At 38.4% G+C, this 23,839-nt stretch overlaps 1 protein-coding gene across 1 annotated transcript; it reads left to right on the forward strand.

Moving 5' to 3' along the window:
- Nucleotides 1-2,637: 2,637 nt before the first annotated feature.
- DYTN (dystrotelin) lies at nt 2,638-23,196 on the forward strand. Its single transcript, XM_040562090.1, is given in 16 exon segments — nt 2,638-3,179; nt 5,258-5,332; nt 7,083-7,284; nt 10,161-10,246; nt 11,134-11,222; nt 11,897-11,967; nt 12,033; nt 12,291-12,454; nt 13,046-13,157; nt 14,476-14,621; nt 16,243-16,405; nt 18,087-18,157; nt 19,119-19,278; nt 21,598-22,081; nt 22,639-22,724; nt 22,727-23,196. Coding segments are annotated over 16 exon segments (2,013 nt in total). The 5' UTR covers nt 2,638-3,133; the 3' UTR covers nt 22,784-23,196.
- The last annotated feature ends 643 nt before the right edge of the window (nt 23,197-23,839 follow it).

Raw genomic sequence — 23,839 nt, forward strand, 5'->3', positions numbered from 1 at the left:
TATCTTTAAAAAGTTATATATATATTCTTCATATTTTGACCTACTGAAGAGTATGTAAGCTTTTTGGTTGGTCAGAACAATCCTTATTCTAGGACGTTATTGCTAGAGCTTACTATTTCTTCTCTTTGTGTTGTTGCACCAACTGCTATAGCACGCTGCTTTCTGCGTTAGTGTGCAAGCTTCCACCTCCTTTTCAGTCTCTATAGGAACACTGTTTCTCAGCAACTGGGAGATGCTTAGTAGAGAACCCCCAGTTTAGAAATATTGCACTGTAATGATAAGAAAAATTGGCTTTGAAACAAAGATCAAAGAAGTGTTATCTTTAATAATTCAAGATATTTATTACTAATTAATTAGCATTCTCTATTTTGACTGCTTAGACAATTACCTGATACTTTGATCTGGGCTGTTGCCAGGCATTTGTTGTGAACAACATTTGTTTAAAAGCAAAACCTTTAGAACTGTGTCTTGAAGTCAACTTTTAAATGCTATAGAACTACTGGACTTTTCTGATGGTGTTCTCTGACTTCTGGCCCTTAGTAAGTAGCTGAGATAAAGGTAAGCACCGTTACTGTGTTTAAGAGGAGATGTGACAATTTCAGCCTTTGAACACAATATAGGATGTTTTCACCCTTTTCAGGAAACAAATGTAGTTTATTTTATGCATGTTTCCAATGTTGATCATACCTTGTCTAATTTCGAAAGAAGGCTTCTCTGATCAAGTCAGTTGGTCTGTTGAGTTTTCTGCCTTACTTCATCTGTTTTGTATTTCTCTGTATTTAACTTAATTATGTAGTATGTTTAATAATGCATTTTATTTCCTAAGGTACATATTCTGAGGAGCTGTATAGACAGACAAAATATGTCTAAGTAATCAAAGCATGTTACTTTTATTGCACATTCCAAGAGGATTTTAAGAGTAAGACTATTCTTGTTCTGCACTTAACAATAGTTGTGTTAATGGGATCAGAGTTTATAATTGTATAATTTTTTTCCTGTACATTTGGAATTAATTTTATAATTCTTTTTTGTTTTGTGGAAGTGCTCTTAAATATTAATAAAGGGCAAAAGTAGACAAAATACAGCACCCTGGCTGAAATAGTGTATCAGTGAATATTGTTAGTTCAGATGTGATATTTTGGTAGACAGATGTTCTTTTATGTTCATATTGCATTCATTATAAAGTAGATGTGCTAATGGTGGAGTAGATCCAGCTGATTTCATCCAAACATTCCTATTGCAGTCAAGATCTGGACTCTTCCTAGAGTTTTCTATATACAAATATAGACTGTATATATGTTAAGAATGCTTTTCATAACTTTTTACAGGCAGGGTTCACGGGTATAAAACATCCGATGTTGTGATGTTGCACAATGACAACCAGTTCAGTAAAATATGTAAAGTTTAACTTTGAGATCCTGAATACTGTAGTACCAATGTGTTTATCCATATGGCTAATTGAAAGGGTAAACATTGCCTCGTACTGGATAGAGAGCTTGTCATCTTACGGTATCAAGTATTAATAGATTATGCATGCTGTTTAACTCAGTGAAGTCAGTGGATCTACTCTTATTAGAGTGAGCAAATTGAATTCTTATTTAAGTAGGTTTAGACTGTGTATTTTTACTTTCATATTCTCGCTTTATTTTATGTGCCTTTGGTAAAGAGACAAAAGGAGGAAGAAAGAGGCAAGTGGTGTCTTCGTAAGTCTGTCTTTTAGCAAATATGCAGAGTTTAGATTGCTACACATGGCTTTCACTGAACACTTACGTTTAATTCCTCATTTAGGATCTTCTGATTTCATTGATTTCTCCATATGGATTTTTCTGTCAACCTATGCAGAAGCATTGCCCCCATTTTAGGGGTAATTATATAAGCAAAATTTCATGCCTAGATAAACATTGGGCAGAATTGCAATCTTGTAGAACTCAAGGTTGAATCCAAGCTTTAAACCTTAGAAAGGAAGAAAACAGAAGGATAGTGAAAAAGAAACATAGTGGTATTTCTTTCAAAGAGGGACTTCAATAAAAATTGTGGCATTATAGTCTGTAATGAAGAAATAATAAAAAGCAAATTTATTATTGCTTTATTTTTTTTTGTTTGTTTTAAATATTTATAGGTTATTTAGAGACTGAAAGACAAAGTTGCAGCTTTCACCAATTAAGATGGTGAGCAACACCTTTATGATAGATCCAAGAATTATAGATGACTGAATATTTATCCTTGATAATTGTCTAGTATTCTATAATGTTTATGACAAATGATTAATGACTCTCACTGGAAAAATGAAGTGAAAGTTCAGGTAAGTATAGTTTTAATACCAAAATCATGGTTTACATTTCAGATAGTTTCCAATTATTTAACTTTTATTTATTCTATCAAATTTCCTTTTTTTCTACTATAAGGCATCTTTTTGAGTCTCATGTAACGTAAATCTGTTACACAGTGTTTTTCAACTGTAATATGAGCTGACAGTTACTATATTGAATTCATATTTATATTTTTATGTTTAAAAATATAATGTAGCCTAGAACGTTAATGACATAAGTCCTGAGGGAAGAATTTGTTACTGTTAATATCAGTGACACAATTACTTTTGTTTTCAGAGGTGCATAAAGAAGTAGATTCATGGTTATGCTTCCTTTACCACTTCCTTCTCAGAAAGAAATGATGTCTGCTCAGCTTAACCCTTCAAGTTTGAAAATTTTAGAAAATAGACTTGTAAGCAATTGTAATCAATGGATCTTGGGAACAGTCTGGTGTAAAGGTATGCTCTATCTATCCTGAAATTATACACTATGGACTGTGTAGTAATCCTATATGTAAACACTGAGTAGTGAAAGATCTCATTTGCTGTACTTGAAACTTGAAACTTTGGGGACTGTTTTCCCTTTCATATAGTTTTGCAGCTACTGGAGTTACCCCTGCTTTATCCTGAGCAGATATCATGCAATTTTCTGGAGTTTCTCTGCACCTGACACCAAAGCTACTATGTTGTTTTATGTAATTCTGTTTAATTTCATCTCTGAAATTCATCCAGTAAATTGTTCGGATTAAAAGGTTTGATTTGAATGGTTCGATATGTCTCTGTCTAGATAATGTGGTTTTACACTTTGATTTGTTTCATTATAGAATGCCTAATGCCATCTGTCCATTTCAAATGGATCCAGACTTGCAGGGTAAGGATTTTTCTCTCCTCTCTCCCCCCCCAACTTTTCTCAAGAGATGTTTCTGTGTCTGTTTGGACAGAAACTAATGAATTGTGAAGAAGTCATAACACTTTTGGAATCCCGGTGCTATAACGTATAAATTACATACACAGCTGTGTTGCCTGTGGTTTTGGATCTGTTCTGTCATGTTCCATTGCCATTACCACCTTGACTCATGGACACAAGGGTCATGTTTCCAAATTTATAATTTATGATTTTTTTTCACATGTTCTAGAGTAGGTGTGAAGGATAGCTATACATTCCCTTTTTAAGTGTAAAATCTTGGGTGATACTTCATCTGCTATATAACAGGTAGTGCAAAATGCAGAACAGGTAACTAGCTGGAAATGCCAGGAAACAGTGCACTCTTTTCTATATGTGTAGGAATTCTTTTGTCAGCTTCTCAACAAAGGGCGTTTATGAGTCTTGAGGTAAAATTTGACTCACTGCAGAACCAGTTGCATGCAAGTTTTCTGTCCAAGGGGGAAGTGCCATCCCTATGAGAAATGAAAGCATTTAGTTGTTCTGTGCTGCCAAAAAGCCTCACATAAATAATAATCCTAAAATATTTTGATTTAATTTGAGCTTTTTTTCTTTGTCTGATGTTTACTTATGTGTTCTTGCAAGGTAATTCTGGAACTATTGCTTGACTGGCACAAAATGCCTTACTTTGAGGCCACATATCATCTATAAGGATGAGCTTGAATCACAGATGTAGTAAAATCAAGAGAATAGCAGATGGCTATTAAAACAGACTCCCTTCATTTAGAAAGTCATCTTGCACATGGAAGATGTTCAAGTTGGATCATGTGCACATTTCTAACATTTGTATTCCTTCTTAGAGAAGGAAAATAAGCATTTGGGACTTAATCCATAGCCTACAGAAAACTGGGAGTCAGTCTGTTCCTTTCAAAAAAGCTTTGGATCAGGTTACTGAAGAAAGAGAACTGATACTGCATGGAAGTAAAAACTCATTTTTCACATTGTATGAGATGCTATACTACATCTCCAAATAATATTACAAAACATAATGTGACAAGAGCAGGAGTAGACAGATGGTATGGCTGATAGAGCTTATTTCTATATCGTAAGCAGCATCTGGGAAACAGCAGAGCCCATAATTTGCTGGCTATTAACATTAGTCTGGCACATTTGTGGAGAACCATTGCACACAGATTGGACCATTTCCAGACTAAACAGGTAGAGAGTTTTGTAAATTATTTCTGCTCAGTTGTGCATATTTGTTGTTTGTCTTTGATCTTTATCAACTGTGAGTAACTCTTCCTCCCTGAACTACAGCAAGAAAGCCTCTGAGGGCAGGAGGAAAACTATTAAGTCCCTTTGTAGTTACTAAAGCTACCGTGATCAAGCCTTTTTTTTCTGTCATAAAGTTCTGAGTATGTGTGTAAAGTAGCAGTTATAGGTCAAGTTCAGAAGCCCTTACTTCCCACTCAGAAAAACATGCTTTATTAATGTGAAAGGAATGAGCTGAAGTCATTTAAGAGCATAGGATTTAGTCAAGCAGCTTGAGTGGAATTACTAAGCAGAGATGTCAAAAGCCAGTTGGTCCGGTAAATTGCTTATCTTCTGAGAGAGTCCCAGATGTTGATCTTGACAGAAAATTTGTTTAAGGCTTGAAACAATATGCATCCCAAACAATAACCCTGCTGTGCAGACTGACAAACTGTTCCTTGTAGAAAAGCATCTCTACTCTGATCAAGAAGGTGTTTTGCTTAGAAATATTATTTCAGTGTGATCTTGGCTAAAAGTATGCAGGTCCATGAGTAGACTTGATTCCTGAAGAAGCAGATGTGCTATCTGTGTTAAATACTATTTTTCTGACTCATCATGTCACCGATCATAAGACCATTTCCCCACAAAGCTGTTGGAAAAAAAAGGACATTTTCATTTTTATCAAAATTTAACAGAATTCTCTTTCAAAGTGTTGTGGATTTTGATTAAGTTCAAATTTGATTATGTCAATTTTCCTTCTTTTTCCCTTTTTCCTATGAACCACTCTATTGTAATGTGTGTGTTTCCTTTCACAGAGGCTTTCAATGACGTTCAGAATTCCGTCTACAGAACAGCCCTGAAACTACGCGCAGTACAAAGTCTGTGCCAGTGTTAGTAGATGAAGAGGATCTCATACTTTGACAGGGAGAGGAATCCATAAACATTCTGTGTTGCTGTCACCATGAGTTATTATGCTACTTTGCTCTCTCGTTTTCCACGTGAGAAACTCAGAGTGCATTATAAACACTTAAGAGCCAGATAGTAGTTCATATACAACTCAATTTTTACCCACTTTTGAATGTCAGTGGAAATACATTATTAAAATTCTAAAGGCATTGGAGAACTGAGTTATTGTTACTGTCTACAACATTGGTACATAGACATCACTGGCAATTATGAATCTTTATCTGTATATTATTATACTTGTTAAATGTCAAATTCTTACGTGATTTATTGGAAATAATCATGGATCATCAAAATGCATTGACAGGTGCTAAAGTATTAATGAGAATTATTATACTATAACATAAGTATTATAATGGATATACTATAATATAATATTGCAAGTATTAATGAGCAACATTATAAGTATTAATGTGAACAAACTAAAATATGATATGCAGAAAACCCCTGCCTAGCACTCATTCCCCTTGGGTTTGAAGTGAAAATTCTGTGCAAGCAAAGAGCTATGGAACAAAGCCCTGGGCACCTGGCTTGTTTTGAAATTACTGGATATAAATTCTATATTGAGAATGGAAGTCTTGATTTTTCCACTGGAAAGAGTCTGTTGATGAAAACTCCCAATCATTGCCAGTGAGGTGTTTAGGATAGCACGGGAAAGATGACAAATTTGTTGGCCCTGGCCATACTTATTAGTGTTTGGGCATGCTCCTCTATGAACATATTTAGTCTGATTTCAGCCCTGATATGGTAAATCTGCTTGGTGCTGTGTGTCACAGCATGGAGGTTCTAGCTCATACAGACAGTGGTTTTCATTAGCTGTGTTGCTTAGTCCTCTGTGTTTCCTCTAAGTATTCATAGCAGCTACCCCAGTTACTCTCTTCCTTGAACACTGCTGACCAGAATTGCACTCAGGTTTCCAGATGGAGCTTTGCCAGTGTTTTGCACTGATACTTTCCCATCTGCACTGGAAAGACCATTAGTGACATATTCTAGGTTCTTCTCTCCTTCTGCAGCCTTATGTGGACAGTGGTGGGAAATGAATATGTGCATAAACTCCAATCTTTTTCTTCCAATGTTAATTCTAATTAATCATGACTCTGTTGTACTGGATGTGACCTTTAAGTCATAGCTCTTTCTTCCCACTGGTTATTAGTTATGGCACATTTTATAATATGGCCTTTATGCCTCTTTCCTTGGCCAAAGCATCTCCCTTCTCTTTGTATTTGGCATGAGAAGAACACTACATCAAATTGATTCCATAGTCCTAAGTGAGCTTTATTTTAAGTGCGAAATGGTGCATAGTTTTATAGTATCTCTCTATACATAGAATGTAAGCTAGGTCTATAATTTGGATGCCATTACCATGCTGTTTTCCTCTATAATTCAGATGCAGTTAATCATGCTATCTCCCTTCCCTTCCTAACAATTCTAAAATCACATCCAGACAATTTTAGATGAGTTGTTTCTATCTTAGTAGCCTCACAGGTTCTGCGACATCCATAAACCCACCAAGACCTTTCCCAGTTTATTTCCTTTTTATGTCACATACTGTTTTAGTTTTCGTTTTCCAGACTTGTGTTAACTAGGCACTTTTAATTGGGGAAGAAAAAAAAAGTCCACCTTCCATTCAAGAGGAAGCAGGGATCCTCATTTGTTTCTCCCTTTGTTTTCCCACAGTGGATTTGATTGATGTTTCTCTGATTCAGCACATCTTGTCAAGTGAACAGAGCCAGAAGGAAAAGCAGATTTCTCTGAAAGTGCAGCAGCTCTTTGGAATGCTGAAGGAACTGCTCCAAAGGGCAAGATTAGAAAAACCAGGCCAGGTAGATCCAAGAGCTGCCAAATTCACACTGAGCCTACTAAAAGCCATGTATGACAGGTGAGAGGAAGCACAAATATGAATCCATCACAAAGTACTGCTAGATCAAGTCTGTTTCTACTATTCTTATGTCATTTCTGTGTGAAACTCTCCTTTGTTGACGGTATTTTGCTTAAGTTACACACAGTGAGAGTAGTTCAGGTATAGGAAGATGAGGCACAAAGCTTTAACAGAGGAACAGTGGTCAGATGTTTCCAGACATACCTGGAAATCCAGATGTCTGCCTGCCCATACTAACTTTCTGTGAGCAGCTTTGTACAAAGAGTGCCTCTTCTTTTGGCTGCCAAAGTATTTTGATACTGTACAGCTTGTAGACCGTACTTTTCTCCTGTATTGTTTATGAATAATTAATTAGTTCACTAAATGCAAGATTTGGTTCATGGCTGTATCAGATTTAAAAGAAAAGGTTAAGTTCATTGTTGAGTTTATTCACTACAGGTGGAATTCATTCCCTCCTCCATCAGAGGAGAGCTTTTTACTGAGAGCGTGAGTACGATGTAAGTGGTCTGCAGGACTTTGTCTTGAATTACTATTAATTATATGATCACTGCAATTTAAGATCCCATGTTAACAACTTTTTGTACTTATGAGAGTCAAGGCTAAGAATAAATGGGTGTATTTCAAAACAAGCTAGAATCATCAAGAGTGTTTTGTAATTGGTGTGCTATAAGTACCACCCCAGGGAAATCATTTACAAGAATGTTCTTTGCAGAAGAACATGATCAAGAACATCTATCTTTATCCTTTTTTCTGTTTTCTTGGGACAGTGTATCATTTTCTTCATACTATAATGTGTTTTTTGAATTTTTTTCACAAAGTTTTTTTTTTTTTTTGCCATGCATATAGGATAGAAAAAGCATCTTATGCTTTTCTTCTAAGTGTGTTTTCTCCGCAGAGTGCTGTTCTCCACTGTTAACAATGGAAAGTCTTTCAAGGCAAGAGTATATAGGGGCTTTTCCATGTCTGTGTGGTTGTTTACTTACATGCTTATTAAAGTATGATAAGGTATACAATCGAAAACCTTTATGAGTTTTGAGAGTAGCTGTCACAGATACATTTTTACTAAGTTTCATTAAACAGCGATGCCTAGTGAATGTTCTGTGTGTATTCCCTTTGTCTTCCAGAAATATTTAGTCTTATATAGCTTTAACCTTGGATTTTCTTTTATGAAAGTTCTGGAAAAACTACATATATAATTGAAAACCTAGAAACTTTTGACCAACGATTTCCCAGATAGATCATACTTTGGAAGCTATGTTACAGCTTTCTGCAATTTGCTCTGTAACAATGCAGTTTAGTTAAAGATTCTTGAAGACAAATTTATGTAACAATATTTTAAAGTAACACTGCTTTGCAAAAGTGATATTTTAAATATAAAATACCAAGATTTTCTGATTTATGGTTTCCACTTAATATGTTTTGTCTTCACGTAAAGAAGCTTTTTTCATTTGGTGCCTATGTCGCAAACTTGGGTTATAAATTAAGGTATATTCTTTATGACTTGCATTATTTAATGGCCAAATGAAGGTCCTTCTCCTGCATATATCCTTTTGATTAAATCACAGAATCACAGAATCGTCTAGGTTGGAAGAGACCTCCAAGATCATTTAGTCCAACCTCTGTCCTAACACTAACAAAACCTCCACTAAACCATATCACTAAGCTCAACATCTAAACGTCTTTTAAAGACCTCCAGGGATGGCGACTCAACCACTTCCCTGGGCAGCCCATTCCAATGCCTAACAACCCCTTCAGTAAAGAAGTTCTTCCTAATATCCAACCTAAACCTCCCCTGGCGCAACTTGTGCCCATTCCCCCTCGTCCTGTCACCAGGCACGTGGGAGAATAGACCAACCCCCACCTCGCTACAGCCTCCTTTAAGGTACCTATAGAGAGTGATGAGGTCTCCCCTGAGCCTCCTCTTCTCCAGGCTGAACAACCCCAGCTCCCTCAGCCGCTCCTCGTAAGACTTGTTCTCCAGACCCCTCACCAGCTTCGTCACCCTTCTCTGGGCTCTCTCGAGCACCTCCATGTCCTTCTTGTAGCGAGGGGCCCAAAACTGAACACAGTACTCGAGGTGCGGCCACACCAGAGCCGAGTACAGGGGGACAATCACCTCCCTAGACCTGCTGGCCACACTGCTTCTTATACAAGCCAGGATGCTGTTGGCCTTCTTGGCCACCTGAGCACACTGCTGGCTCATATTCAGCTGCCTATCAACCAGTATTCCCAGGTCCTTCTCGGCCAGGCAGCTTTCCAACCACTCATCTCCCAGCCTGTAGCTCTGCTTGGGGTTGTTGTGCCCCAGGTGCAGGACCCAGCACTTGGCCTTGTTGAACTTCATACAGTTGACCTCAGCCCATCGGTTCAGCCTATCCAGATCGCCCTGCAGAGCCTTCCTTCCCTCGGGCAGATCAATCAAGTTGGAATGAAATTAAAGGAAATCAACCCAAGAGTTGCTCAGGGCAGGTCTGGGGCCACAATGAAGCTGCCTGATGATATAGTAGAAGAAACACATTGTAGTCCTACTTTTTCTTTCATATTTGGGAAGGCTTTCCACAAGTGAAGAGTAGTATTTTTTTTTCTTTAAGGCAAGTATTGTAAAAGTAAATTTATATCTTAAGTGAAATGTGAGGTCTTTGAAGGAGATACTTTCTGTTTTATAATTGCATGGTATCTTTAATAGTTAATATTGTAGTCATGTTCAATGACAAAGGGTCCTAGACATAAAGTATCGCTAAAATGCTACATCAGTTATATGCATACAAAAGGATACAAGATTTGAAGTTGTCTTCCAATGTAGCAATATTTTTTCTTAAGAGATTGCATTTTTTACATTATTGGTGAATGTAGTGTAATTTATTTTATTTTCCTAGATCTGGAACGGGTTATATCAAAACTAGATCTGTTGCAGCTGCCTGAATTGCTCTTTCAGGAGACACTCTGCTTGCTAAATACAGAGGTGGGAAGTATACAGTTTTATACACTGCCTAAAATACCAAATGTTGAGGAAAACCTACATTGAATGTTTTCAACTTTAAAAGAGAATATAGTTTTCCCATGCAAAAAGTACATTATGTCAACTGCTTTCTTGTAGGACTCATGTGGAAGAATACTTTTTCATTAATGTTCATATTCATCTTTGCATAAACAGTCTCAGAAAAAAGACATAATACAGCTTAAGATTGCAGAGCTCAAAAATGAAGGCCAAGTTCTTTTTGCCTAGCAAAAACAAACAGAAGCACCCTGGTTTTAAATTTCACTGGAGCAGAAAGCATATTTATATATTAGATCCTGGATTTTTTTTTAGTCCTTTTAACACTAGACAAAAAATGCTTAAAGAGCTAAACATAACAGATGAAAGCAGCCCAGTGCAATGGGCAGCACAAAGATTTCTGCCTGAGTTAAATGCTCAAAACAGAGAACAAATGGACCATAAGTGGCATATTGGCCTCATATTCTCCCATTGCACATTATTTATTTCCTTTCAAATTACTTGGAATTGACAATTCACAATTTAAATAGGGCATATCTTCTGTAAATTTGTTTAAATGTATTTCTTAACAGCCATGGAAATGAGTTTAGTGTTTCCTTCATCCTTACCAGTCTTAACTGCCATGGATAAGGGATGACCATAATTTCTTTGCTTTCCTCCTCTTTCCCCTGCCAGTAGGGGAAGTGTTGTTACAGCAGTCACTGAGAGCCTGCATTAGGTAGACAAGTAAATAACTTTTTTGAGAGGCTTACTTGGTAGTTCACAATTATCATGCACATAGCTTGAGAATGAGTAGCTAGAAGACTCTTAAGGCTCTGCTAGGATTCTAGTTTCTTTCCTCTGGTTATTTTCAGCTTTCTTTGAGTTTTATGCTGTTCCTGACGGGAAGAAGTCCTTGATTACCCGTAGTGCCCTAAGAAGCCTGCTAACAGACTTAAATCAGGTAATGCCACTGCAGTGCTCTTAGGCAACAGGTCTTGTAGGGGGGATTATAATCCAGGAGAAAAACACACATGGGTGATGTGTTTTATGTTTGATAACCGTATGGGACTGAAGTCAGTAGGGTGCTGTGTGGACATAGGGATCTGCTATGCAGAGTAGGTAAAAGAATAAAACCCTGTAGCTCTTCTTAGTCTGAATAATGCCTGGCATCAATATGTCTATACATTCATTTTGCCTGAGCTTAAAGGCCCTGGGAACAGCTGCATGCAGCTGTTGCTAACACAACTCCTGACTTAGATGTCTACTCAGTAGAATAGCTTGCAGTTGCACAATAATGCCTTAGCATACAAGTATTTCCAGCTGAACTGGTGCTGAACACGGGGTCTGAAAATGACCCCTGAGATTCAAACCTACTGTCCTTCAGTATTCTAGTACGGCAACATAATGTGTTGATCCATTAGAGTAAGTGAGCTGGGAGCAAATCATTCTGACACATGCTGAACTCTCAAATTGCACACTGGTGGCATGAATTTGAATAGATTTTCTTCAGAATAGTACATAAAGTGGTGTTTCTATCGAAGCTTCACCACCTGTGTGCTGTCACCATCTCAGCAGAGCATGATAGGAACATCTGTTTTTTATTGAGGTGTTTCTAAGCCTTTCTTCTTGATGCAGATCCCAGCCATTGTGGGAGAAAGCTGCACTCTGTCTTGTGTGGAAATTGCTACTCACAGCTGTTTCCAAGGGTTGAGTGAAATTTTGATGTCCTGGGAAATGACTTTGAATGTTGCTGGTAAATTAAAATTGCAAGTGTATTACCATGTGGCATACACCAATATCTACTTTTAAGGGGCAGGGCTGTTCATCAGTCTTGCAGTATAGGGGGATTGATATCTACAGATACTACTGAAGACTTGCATTTATTCCCAAACCTTTGAAACCCAGCAGCATTTTATGTGAATGAAAAAACATTACACTAGCAATATCAGAGCTTTTATTAGGAACTGGAGATGAGACACCATTTTTTTTTCAAGGAAATGGCTGAACTTGAGATGTATATTTTTTCCAGGTTCTGAATTCAGCAATTGTTGAAGAAAAATTCTTGTCTTGGCTGAGATCGGAGCCTGCTCTTCTGCTGTGGCTCCCTACATGTTACAGATTATCAGCTTCAGAAACAGTTTCTCACCAGGTTAGACGCAGAGTCTGCAAGAATTTCCCCATTACAGGCTTCAGGTATGTCAGTAATTACTGTAGTCTTTAGCATCCACATAAATAGTTCTTACTATTGTTTGCATACTCTGCAGGCTATAACTACTGTATTAAACAATGAACATTTTACCGTTAGTCTTTTCTCACTAATAGTAAGCTTAGAATGTTAGGGGTTTTTTTGTCTTTTTTTTTTTTTTTTTTTTTTTTTTTTGCATTTTTAGCTCTTTGTATAGTCACAAATCATACATCAATAATGTAGTAATATTACATTTTCATAAGAGCAGTGGATAGACATAAGCTGGTGCATAAGAAACATGAAGGTGTAACTGCAATCTCAAAAATTATACTAGAACAGGTGTTTCTTCCTTGGACTGAGTTTCAATGGAGCAAATTAATAATATCAAAATCACGAGTGGGTTCTGGAGATTAGCCTGTTGTTGTTTGGACAAAATAACTCCTGCATTCAAAGAATGCTAGTGAAAGTCCTTGTTTAAAACAGAGGTGCTTCTCTGCATTTCAGAACCCAGGGATCTGGACTTCTAGTAGTCAATCTCACTTTTACACCAAGTTCTCTGTTGCAGGGAAATAACCTAATCCTTCTGTTTACCTTCATAGGTATCGCTGTTTGAAGTGCCTGAATTTTGACCTTTGCCAAGTCTGCTTTTTCACTGGCTGTCTCCACAAACCACATAAGAGGTCACATCCTGTTGTGGAACACTGTGTGCAGGTAGAGTCCTATTGTACTGATTCATTTCCCTGTTCAGGTTCTTTATGCGGGCAATTTGGCAAGAGACTCTTGAACTACACTGATTATAAAATTATGTACATATCAGCCATGGTGCCCATGAGACATTAGTATTATTCATCTGGGAACAGTGAGTCAGGGAAAGGAAAAAAGGGGGCTTCTAACTTGAGGAATGTTCTGTTCTGAAATAACTGAATGGAGACATGAAATGTCATAGTGTGAGTCCTCTTCCCAGACTGCTGTATGGCAGATTTGCCTTTTGCAGCACTTCCTTACACTGGTGGAAAGGTCCTTCAGTGTGTCCCAGTGCTCCTTCCTCCCAATGCCACCATGGAATCATTCAGAAATTAATATTCATCCTGAAGTTGTACTAACTCCTGCATGAAACTTTCTTTGTTCTAGAGATTTTCAACTTTATTGTAAAACTTGTAGATTCATTTGTCTCTGTCAGCTGGGGACACAGCATGAAGAGCCAGCATAGGCCCAAGTAAGCTCACCTACTTGAGCTCCATCACAGGGGCAACTTGTGCTTTCATCACTCCAGCGATGGACTTCAGCACTGGGAGACTGTGTCTGCTTAAATTTTCACGTTGTCTGTACGAGGGAGTGGGCTGCTGAGAGGGGATTTGAAAAGTCAGCACTGTTTTTCTTTACTGTGCTGACACCTTGTGGTAATGTTATTACCATATTAAGAAACGACTAGGATGCCTGCTGTGTATTTTCTTCTGTTTTGCTGTTCAATTTGTCAGGGCTCTTCCAATGTTCAGCACCAATCAACTCCTGGGGCAGAAGTGGTTTGTGTCCTCCCATAAAACAACTACGGAGCATAGCTATACGTGAGCCTGGCACTGCTGTGACAAATTGAAGTATGGTTTTTACTGTACTGTGCAAGAGGAGAACATGAAACACAGAAAGCTGTATACATTAACACTTCTTACAATTATTAAAAGTATTTCTTTATGTTCATGAAAGGAGAACTCAGGTACTAGTTGGACAGAATTCTTGTTGTGCCTTTGAACTATACCATTGTAATTGCCAAAACCTTGTATTAAACATTTCCAGGTTGCCTGAATTTGTCCCAGACAGTGTTTTGCCTACATACCAGAATTGGAGCTGATCTTGCCTGTGGTCCTTCATCATCATCCACCTCAGCTCCGGTTCTAGGGCTCAGACAGCAGCTTCAACTGTTGAATGAATGGACTTTTGGTTGCACATGTCTTGCCTTTGCCTTGGGTTGTGCCTATTTCTGGGCACCTGCTTGAAAATTCACTCCTTTCTCTTTTATCCTTCATTCCAATAGATGTCAGCAAAGGCGAGTGCAAAGCACTTTCTCCGCACTGTCAGGAACAACCTGCTTCAAGACCGTTGCAGAAGAAAGGAGGCTCAGAGAAGGAGGGCTCTGGAGATAACAGAGGAGAGGCAGTTCCCTACTCACAAAAAGATTGTGTGAGTTTCTGTTTTCAATGAATTTATACTCTCTGAATAAAGTGTCAGGCTGTAGGATATTGCTTGATTGTGTCCTTTGAGTAGCTGACTTTGTTATGACAGACCATGTCATGATTTTTCCATAAAAAATAGAAAGCACAAATAGGGAATTGCTGCACATTGTTCTGTTGCTTAACCACGATTACAATGCTGACAACCTAATGACCAGTTGTCTCATGAAATATAACATGCTCGTGTCTTCCTTCCCTCCTTCCTTTAGCATCTCTTTCTCTCTGTGCCATTTCTTAGGCTCAGCCTAAGGTCAAGCATTGCAAATATTTAGCACCTGTCACTGAAAAAATGCATGGGTTTTTAAGCACCTCCTCCGTGACAAATTCATTGGAAATTGGCTGAATGCTTCCTGCATGTGAACCTTAGTGTTTTCACTGAATGTCATTCTACTCAAGTCCCACTGAATCGCAGTCCTGTGGGATTACTCACAATAGTGAGTAGCTGATTTTTTGCATTACCATTACTGTTCTTTTAGATCACCTTTGTTTTGCCTGCTTTTAGTTAGTTTGTAAACTCATTACTGTGTTTCCACTGATCATAGTAGTTAATAATGAGCATTGGAGGTTGTTATGATTTTCCGTATAGTTACTCCTTTCTTGCTCTGGCCTTTTGGTTGATATTTAGGTGAAGAGAACAATGATACAAGATAAGCACTAAAAACATACGTAGGGGGAAATTCTTTACTAGCTATATAAAACCTTAGCAACTTTCTTGCATCTCACGTCCTCCAAATGAGGATTCAGTGAGACTGAAAAAGGGGAAAAAGGTCAGTCCTCTCTAAAAGAATTAAATTAAATTAATTTCATCCTTGTGGGAAGGAAGAGAAAAATCTGGTTATAAAACTCTTTGCTACACTGCTAGGTAAATACTAGAAACAAAATTTTTTATATACACTAAGATCAGTGGGTGATAGTTACAGTGATTCTTGTAGAGAATATTTCAGTGTTCATTCTTTAGAATGTGGTGAAATGCAAAATATTTTCCATTGTTAATTTATCCCCACTTGTATTCAGCAACAGAAATTCACTCTTTGTTCTGAATGTCATTTAACTCTTCTGTGGGCAGTCACGATTTCTTTGCAATTCTGTGGGTTTTTTTCTTACCTCATGCTTGGGTAACAGTCAATGAGAAAAAGCAGAATTTGGAGTTGCCATTATAGGTGTCACTGTGTAACTGGTAGGTATCTGGGCTTTTCCCAGCATAGAATGGACTGCACAGCAGGGTATCTGGCCCTTTGCTATCCTTTTGTAGTTGAATTTCATAATATCGTTAGCTCCTTCTTAATAGTGGAAGTTAAAAAGAGAAGTAGCAAATTGCACTGATGCTAAATGGATGGAAGGAAGAATCTGCTGTTGAAGTTCTGTTGAAAGAGTGGAATTTGTTTTTAAGGAATTTCATTCTTTCAGCCAAAATATGCTAGCAGGCGTAGCCAAATCATACCCTTTTCTTAGTCAATAACATGGCTATCTGTCTATACACTGTGCATTAGCTGTATTTTGATTGTTCTGGGTACCAAAACCATGGAAAGCTTGATCCTTTGTCTACTCAGTATTTCTTTGTTGGTGTACAGTCCCCTTGCAGAACTCACTACTTCACCATTCCCTGAAAACCTGTCTCTCACAGTGGACAGACCTGTGTTGGAGTCACCCACGTTCGTATCTGAAAACAGAACTGTAACACACAAGAGTAAGAATAACAGTGAGATGCCAGAACAAGACAAGACAAAAGTTCAGGTGAGTGAAACATGAAGGTGCAATAATACTAAAGCTGGGAGGAAGACCTACCATGTTAACTATCTAACTGATGTCTAATGACCAGTGAAAAAGAATGGACAGCTTCACCTTTTTGTTAATTTCTCACTTACGGAAAAAAATGGGGAATCTGAAAACTTAGTGAACAAGACTCCTTGACTTCCATGACTTTCAGAAGCATTCGCAGGAATATTTGCTTTGTTAACTTCTTTTTTTTTCTAGTTGTCTTAAAGCAGCACGATAAAGACTGCCTAAGCTAGAGCCCTCTCTCTATTCTGACAGCAAAAAATGCCATCGTGTCCTCCCACTGCAAGCAAATGTCAAGGAAGGACATCTTAATTCCTAATAGGCTTGGACCTTTTTTGTCACCATAGCAATATAAGAGGACAGAATGGGCCCTTCTTAAGGATTAACCCAGAGTAGTGTCCACTCCAACTAAAATAGCACATGCATAAAAGCTCTTCACCAATCTATTTCAAGGTTCCCTGCATAGAAACAATGCTAGAGGAGTGGAAAGGATAGTGTAAATAAAAATAAGTACATAGCAGGTTTTTTGTTTCTATATTTATTTGAGAGGTTGGTAGCTCTGTCCATACTTGGAATATACAGAACACTGGGTTGTGTTCAAACCAGTTTGTGTCATCCACTTATCCTGTTCTTCCCAGAAGCCAAGAGTGCAGTAACTGAGAACTACCGTGTATATGTCAGGTCACTTCCTTGGCATCTTCCTGTGCTACTCCTTTGGAATAACTGTCTTCTAGGACTCTGTCCAGCATGAGGTATAGTGCCAGCAAGCACATATCTGCAGTAGCAATGGTGGGCAGGTATTGCTTAAGCATGTCATTTTGATGGCTGGCATTTGTCATTTTGGAAAACACTGAGACAGGACTGTAGTGGTACTCTGTCACATGCATTGCAGTCTTGTTCATTTTCCCTCTGGGCTGAAAATTCTTTTTGAGCAGTTTTATACTGATTTCCAACATACTGGAAAATGAGTATAAATCTGTTAGTGCAGATTGCTTAAAAAGATGCAGATTGTAGGTCCAGTGCAAGGTAGCTTTTAAAAGAATCCATTAGCTTTTGAAGGTCCTGGGGTCTCAGCTATTAGTCTTACAATTAAATGGCAGACCTGATTCCAAACCATCTTATACCATGCCTCTAAGGCAGTTTACTTGCAGAGTTTCTCCCTGACTTCTGGAACTACTGTCCTGCATGACCCAGAGATTTCTACTTTCATCCAAAGATCAGAGGTTTTTCTTCTCCCTTACGCATCCAGTCTGTCTCCCTCCATCTCCTTGTTCCAAAGTAGTTGTGTGACTTGGGAGAGACTGTTTCCAAATCAGAATATTCTATTTTGCAGAAATTCCAAGGTATGAGGTTTTGTTCTGATTGAAAACAAAACAAATTCTGAAAACACTTAGAATGAGCCATAGGACAAAGAATTTGTTCTATATTGAGTAAATTTTCCAGTCTTTTCTAATAGCCATTAGAAATGCATTAATACATAAGTTGGTTGCAATCAGCTGAAAAGTTAACTAGTAAATCTGTAAAATGGGCCAAATCCACAATTTACCATGCCTGTCTATAGCAGAATTTGCCTAGAAAATGAAATTTTATTGCTGATAAAGTTATGAACAGATATTTTTCTCTTTTTTTATTACAGGCAATAGCCTCTTTTGAAGCAGATATGTTAAAAATGCATGATTCCATCAAAAGTATTCAAAATGAAAGCAGGTAGGTAAATGCAGTAATACAACTGAAGACTGGTGGGCATTACTGCTCCAGTGAAGAATATTGAGATTTTAAATAATTTCCTGTCAAATGGGGATGAATGAAGTAGCTCAGCAACAAAAATCGCAAGTGAAGATCACTGGAAAAACAATTTCAGGCAAAACAAAACATTTTGTTTTGCTTTCATCAGCATTACTGTAATTATTAGTTTAAATAATGTCAACTTCAATAATGTCAAATTCACTTTGAGTTTTTAAATCAAGGTAGGATATCTCTATAAAAATATGCTTTAAGTCAAATAGAGATAACAAGCCTGATACAGTAAGTGCTGGAAAAAAAAAATGGCTTAGATTACCACAGAAATCCCTTCTGGTGTTCAAACCTTTGACATGATAGAATATTATTTTAGTATTTAATACTTATTATTAGAATGTTACACATATCATGTTCATTTTTCTTTTGTGTGTATGGTATGGGCTTTGCTGTAACCATGCTCACCTTTTTCTGCCACTTTTGCTTTTCCCTCCATTTTTTTTGTATATATATACAAATGTGCAGTGGGTATAATCATGTCTGTGACCACTGAAACCAGAGTCTGCAGGTCAGAGATCTGTGATAAGAGTTGCCAGAATAGTTGCTCCTAGATAGAGGGACTACTATGATGTCTCTTCCAGTTTCAGCCACCTTTTTGGGAAACATAAAACCCTAAGATGCAAGGCATGGTTCCTGGCTGCACTTCCACTCAGCTCACATCTTTCCTCTAGAACACTCCTGTTCTTGATAATTCTGTTTATACAGTGCAGTTCTTGAAATACTGGCCTCTAAGCCAGAAGCTATTTCCTGAACTGAAAAAGAGAGGAAAGTTTGTGCTACAGTGTTTGCTCTATTCTGTGATTGGATATATGTGTGTGTGTAATGCGTTATCTGATCCAGCAAAATTCCCACCCTTCTGTGTCCCTGTAAGGTACATGAAGAAGCAATTCAATAAATGGAAGGACAAAGTGCAATTTCTTCACAGCTGCCAGGAAGACAAAAGCTGCAAAATAGAGACAACACTCCAAAGCTTGAGAGCAAGCCATGAAAACTTGCAAATGGAGCTGCAGCAAATAAAGCAAGATATAAAGGTATAGTGATAAATGTATGAAAAATCTTTACACCTATGGACAATTACTGAACACTAACTACTACGTTTCTTGCAGACCAGAAATCTTGGTACTATTTCATGTGTTCTCTGCTTATCTGCTCCATTTTTTGTCTTCAGAGAAAGCAGATAGGCTTATTGCAGCAGGGATTTTCTTCTCATTCTGTATATATCTAGCACCTACCACAGATAGACATGTCTGGGATGTTTAGATACTACTGCAATTAAAATAATGAGAGGGGTTTCCAATAAGAGTGAGAAAATGGTTTCCAACAGAAGTGTTAGATACTTCATTGTGGTTGTTCCTTTAGAGAAGAGTCCCATGTTAACACAGAATAAATAAAATACTTTTCTGTCATTCCTAATTTTTATCTTGTACTGGGATGTAATACAGACCTCTTACAGAAAATATTTTATTACTTTAAATGAACAAGAGTCAATGTAATTTAAAAGAATCTCTAAGGTTCTGAAAAGGCCCTGTTTTACAGGGATTTCATACGTTTGCCACCTACAGCATTTTGTAGCATTTTTGGCCATGCTGCTTTTAGAGTGTTTTTCAGATCGAACATACAGGAAGGCCAGACACATCTGTAGTGCACAGCTTGATGTCACTAGCACATGGAGTCCACTGTGAACTGGTGTGTCATACCATCCTCTGTATATGCTATGACACTGGCCTGTCCCCAACATGTAGGGTTGGCTGCACATGTGCAGTTAGGTGTCCAGTGCATCCCAGTTACTCAGGCTCAGTGTTAGTGCAATAATGGTATTTGCCATCCTGGTTCCCACCAGAAAATTCCAACTACCATTGTGGCACTGACAACCAGACTGTTTTTGGAATTTTGAATGTTGAAAGGTTTGAAACTGGCTGCTCGTGGCTTGGACTGGCGTACGCTTCGTTGGGTTAAAAACTGGCTGGATAGCCAGGCCCAAAGAGTTGTGGTGAATGGAGTCAAATCCAGTTGGAGGCCGGTCACTAGTGGCGTCCCCCAGGGCTCAGTACTGGGGCCAGTCCTCTTTAATATCTTTATCGATGATCTGGATGAGGGGATCGAGTGCACCCTCAATAAGTTTGCAGATGACACCAAGTTAGGTGCGTGTGTCGATCTGCTTGAGGGTAGGAAGGCTCTGCAGGAGGATCTGGATAGGCTGGACTAATGGGCTGAGGCCAGCTGTATGAAGTTCAACAAGGCCAAGTGCTGGGTCCTGCACCTGGGGCACAACAACCCCAAGCAGAGCTACAGGCTGGGAGATGAGTGGTTGGAAAGCTGCCTGGCCGAGAAGGACCTGGGAATACTGGTTGATAGGCAGCTGAATATGAGCCAGCAGTGTGCTCAGGTGGCCAAGAAGGCCAACAGCATCCTGGCTTGTGTAAGAAGCAGCGTGGCCAGCAGGGCTAGGGAGGTGATTGTCCCCCTGTACTCGGCTCTGGTGAGGCCGCACCTCGAGTAATGTGTTCAGTTTTGGGCCCCTTGTTACAAGAAGGACGTCGAGGTGCTCGAGAGAGCCCAGAGAAGGGTGATGAGGCTGGTGAGGGGTCTGGAGAACAAGTCTTACGAGGAGCGGCTGAGGGAGCTGGGATTGTTCAGCCTGGAGAAGAGGAGGCTCAGGGGAGACCTCATCACTCTCTATAGGTACCTTAAAGGAGGCTGTAGCGAGGTAGGGGTTGGTCTATTCTCCCACGTACCTGGTGACAGGACGAGGGGGAATGGGCTAAAGTTGTGCCAGGGGAGGTTTAGGTTGGATATTAGGAAGAACTTCTTTACTGAAAAGGTTGTTAGGCATTGGAATGGGCTGCCCAGGGAAGTGGTTGAGTCGCCATCCCTGGAGGTCTTTAAGAGACGTTTAGATGTTGAGCTTAGTGATATGGTTTACTGAAGGACTTGTTAGTGTTAGGACAGAGGTTGGACTAAATGATCTTGGAGGTCTCTTCCAACCTAGACGATTCTGTGATTCTGTAATACGTTTTTTTTTTCCCTTAGTTTAATTATTTTAGGATGATTTTCCTGCAAATTTAGCTTTTGGACATTATTGTTGCCACTTTTCAATGGCATTGAAGCATATGATGTTCTCAGATCAGAATTGTGGAAAAAATGGACACATGGATTGTGCAAACTCAAAGTTTCATTTCACTGTAGAGAAATATTTTATTTGTGGAAAGAATTGGTTTAGTACGTTAGAAATTAATGAAATAATCGTTATTACGATGACCCCAAATAATTTTTCCCACCTGTTTTATCTCTACCAGCAACCGAAACATTATTTTTATGTTGTTTTTTTTGTTTTGTTTTGTCTGTTGTAGACAATGTTACAGTCAACCACACATCCTTCTTTTTCACTGTGTCAGAATGCGATGCCAAGAAATCAGCATGTCCTTCTGGAAAGGAAAGTGCAGGGTGGATTAAATCTTGCCCAAATAAAGCCCATTTCTAGAACATGTGCAGACTGGAAAGCTTTGAATCACCCCAACTCTGAAAATAGAATGCAGCTTTTAGAGACACCTGAGGTTCCTGCTACAAAGAACTTTATATTCTCAGAAGACCCAGTGAAGTCAGTGACCCCACAGAGTGATGGACTTTTTATTGGACAGCGTAAAAAAGCAAAAGAGAATCAAACTTATCTTCCTGAATTGATGGAAAACTCCTGCAGTGGCATTGTGGGGAATACAGCTGTTACTCCCAGTGCAATACAGATACCACCTGATGAGAAGGAAGTCAGTGAGGAAGTGGAACTGCAGCAGCTAGTGATGAAATTGAAGGATGCATTGTCTCTTCAAGCCCAACCAGGTACAAGTTCTCCTGGTTATCTAGACATGTTTTCTCACCTTCATCCAGTTTACTTTATAATATCATTCATAATAATTTAACCCTCAGAGGAAACTCAAAATCTTACCTTTGCCATTGTAGAAGTACTCCAGTGCTATACTATAGGATGGAATTTCTTTAAGGTGGAATATAGCCCTTAACGCTTGAGTAATTTGAAACAGGTTAAGTCAAAGCATGTAAGAGGAGTCAGTCTCAGCAGTCAATTAAGGAGCAAACTCATACTGATGAGGCCACTGGAGGTCTCTTCTGTTGCCCATGCTGTGACACAATAACTTTGACTCTAGTCCCAGGCAAAATTGCAGCAGTCCGAATGCCTTTGTAATCAGTGGTCTTACTACAGCAGAGCTTTGTTCAACACTCATGATGCATCACTTTTGGTAATGAGGATGTAATGAGGAGAACGACAGAAAAAGCTGCTGTTCGTATGGAATTGTGTTAAATTAGAGATTTATAAAGAGTATTGCAGAGCTCTGGCAGCAATTAAATGCTCTAAAAGACATAAAATCCTTTCTTTTCAGCTCAACAGTCATCTTTGAAGCAGGATTTCTTCTCTGCAGCAGAACGTGTTTGCAGATCCTTCTCTGACCTCATCAACCAAATAACTTTGCCAGCTTGGAAGTGATGGAAACTGCCATTCACCTTACAGCTCCTCTGAACTATTGAAGGTAACTAAAGCCATGTCAGACACTTCAAAGTATCTCAAATAATGCACTGTAATAACTAATCATAACAGATTTCTGCATTTACTGATTTCACCAGGAACCGTAAAAAGTGTTAGAGAATAAGGTTCCCTTTCTATTAGCGTTTTCTAGCTCATGTGTAGTAGATATAGGGGCAACTCATTAAAAAAAAAAAAAAGTATGTCTTCATTAATGCTACACTGGCATTCACAACTGTCCTGTACTCTTTTTTCACTGCTATTTAACTGATAATGGCTTGTATTTCAGAAACATTTTTTTTCTATAAGAGACGGCTTGAGTCAGTTGATTTCAATGCTGTATTTTCTATCACGTCACTTTTTCTTAGTCTGACTGGAAGGAATAAATTCTTAACTATCAGATTTCTCAATACTTGATACTTAGTCACATTTTTCCAAACTGATAAATTCATGATTAATGGAAAAGATTCTTTGCACATTTAGAGGAATTTAATTGCTTTAGAGGAGCCTTTACATTATTGATTAATATATATATTGGTGTAGAACGGTTAATAAGAATATCATGCTTAGTATAGAATGGTTATTAGGAACACAATGTTACCTGCAGCATCAAAAATGTGTGAGAAGTCATTTTTTGTTGGTTGCTAGCACTGTAAATCTAAAACTTCAAAAGCATTTAAAATACTTACCAAGCCTGTACACATACGTACGGGCATATATACACATATAAAAACATACATACTATGTGGAAGTTTGGAAACAGATAACTGGCTGTAGGTAGCAGATTGCACTTGTTGAAGTTAAGAAATCATCTATTAGGCATCAGCAGCAAGCAGTCTGGGATTTGAAGAGAAAGAAACGTACCGGACAAAAGAAACTTTGCATACTGTTTTGGTCCATTCATCCTACCGTATCTTATCTATCTTATGGTGATGGGTGAGTGAAAGCCTTGGAAAGAACTTAGATTATACTTAGGAGAAAAATATTAGGTGTTCATTGCTTTCCTTTCATCACTTCTTGTTGGCTGCTTGTTTTACAGCAGTGCAACACCAGTGATTTCA

Source organism: Cygnus olor, chromosome 6, assembly GCF_009769625.2.
Source record: "Cygnus olor isolate bCygOlo1 chromosome 6, bCygOlo1.pri.v2, whole genome shotgun sequence".
Classification (NCBI taxonomy): Eukaryota; Metazoa; Chordata; class Aves; order Anseriformes; family Anatidae; genus Cygnus; species Cygnus olor.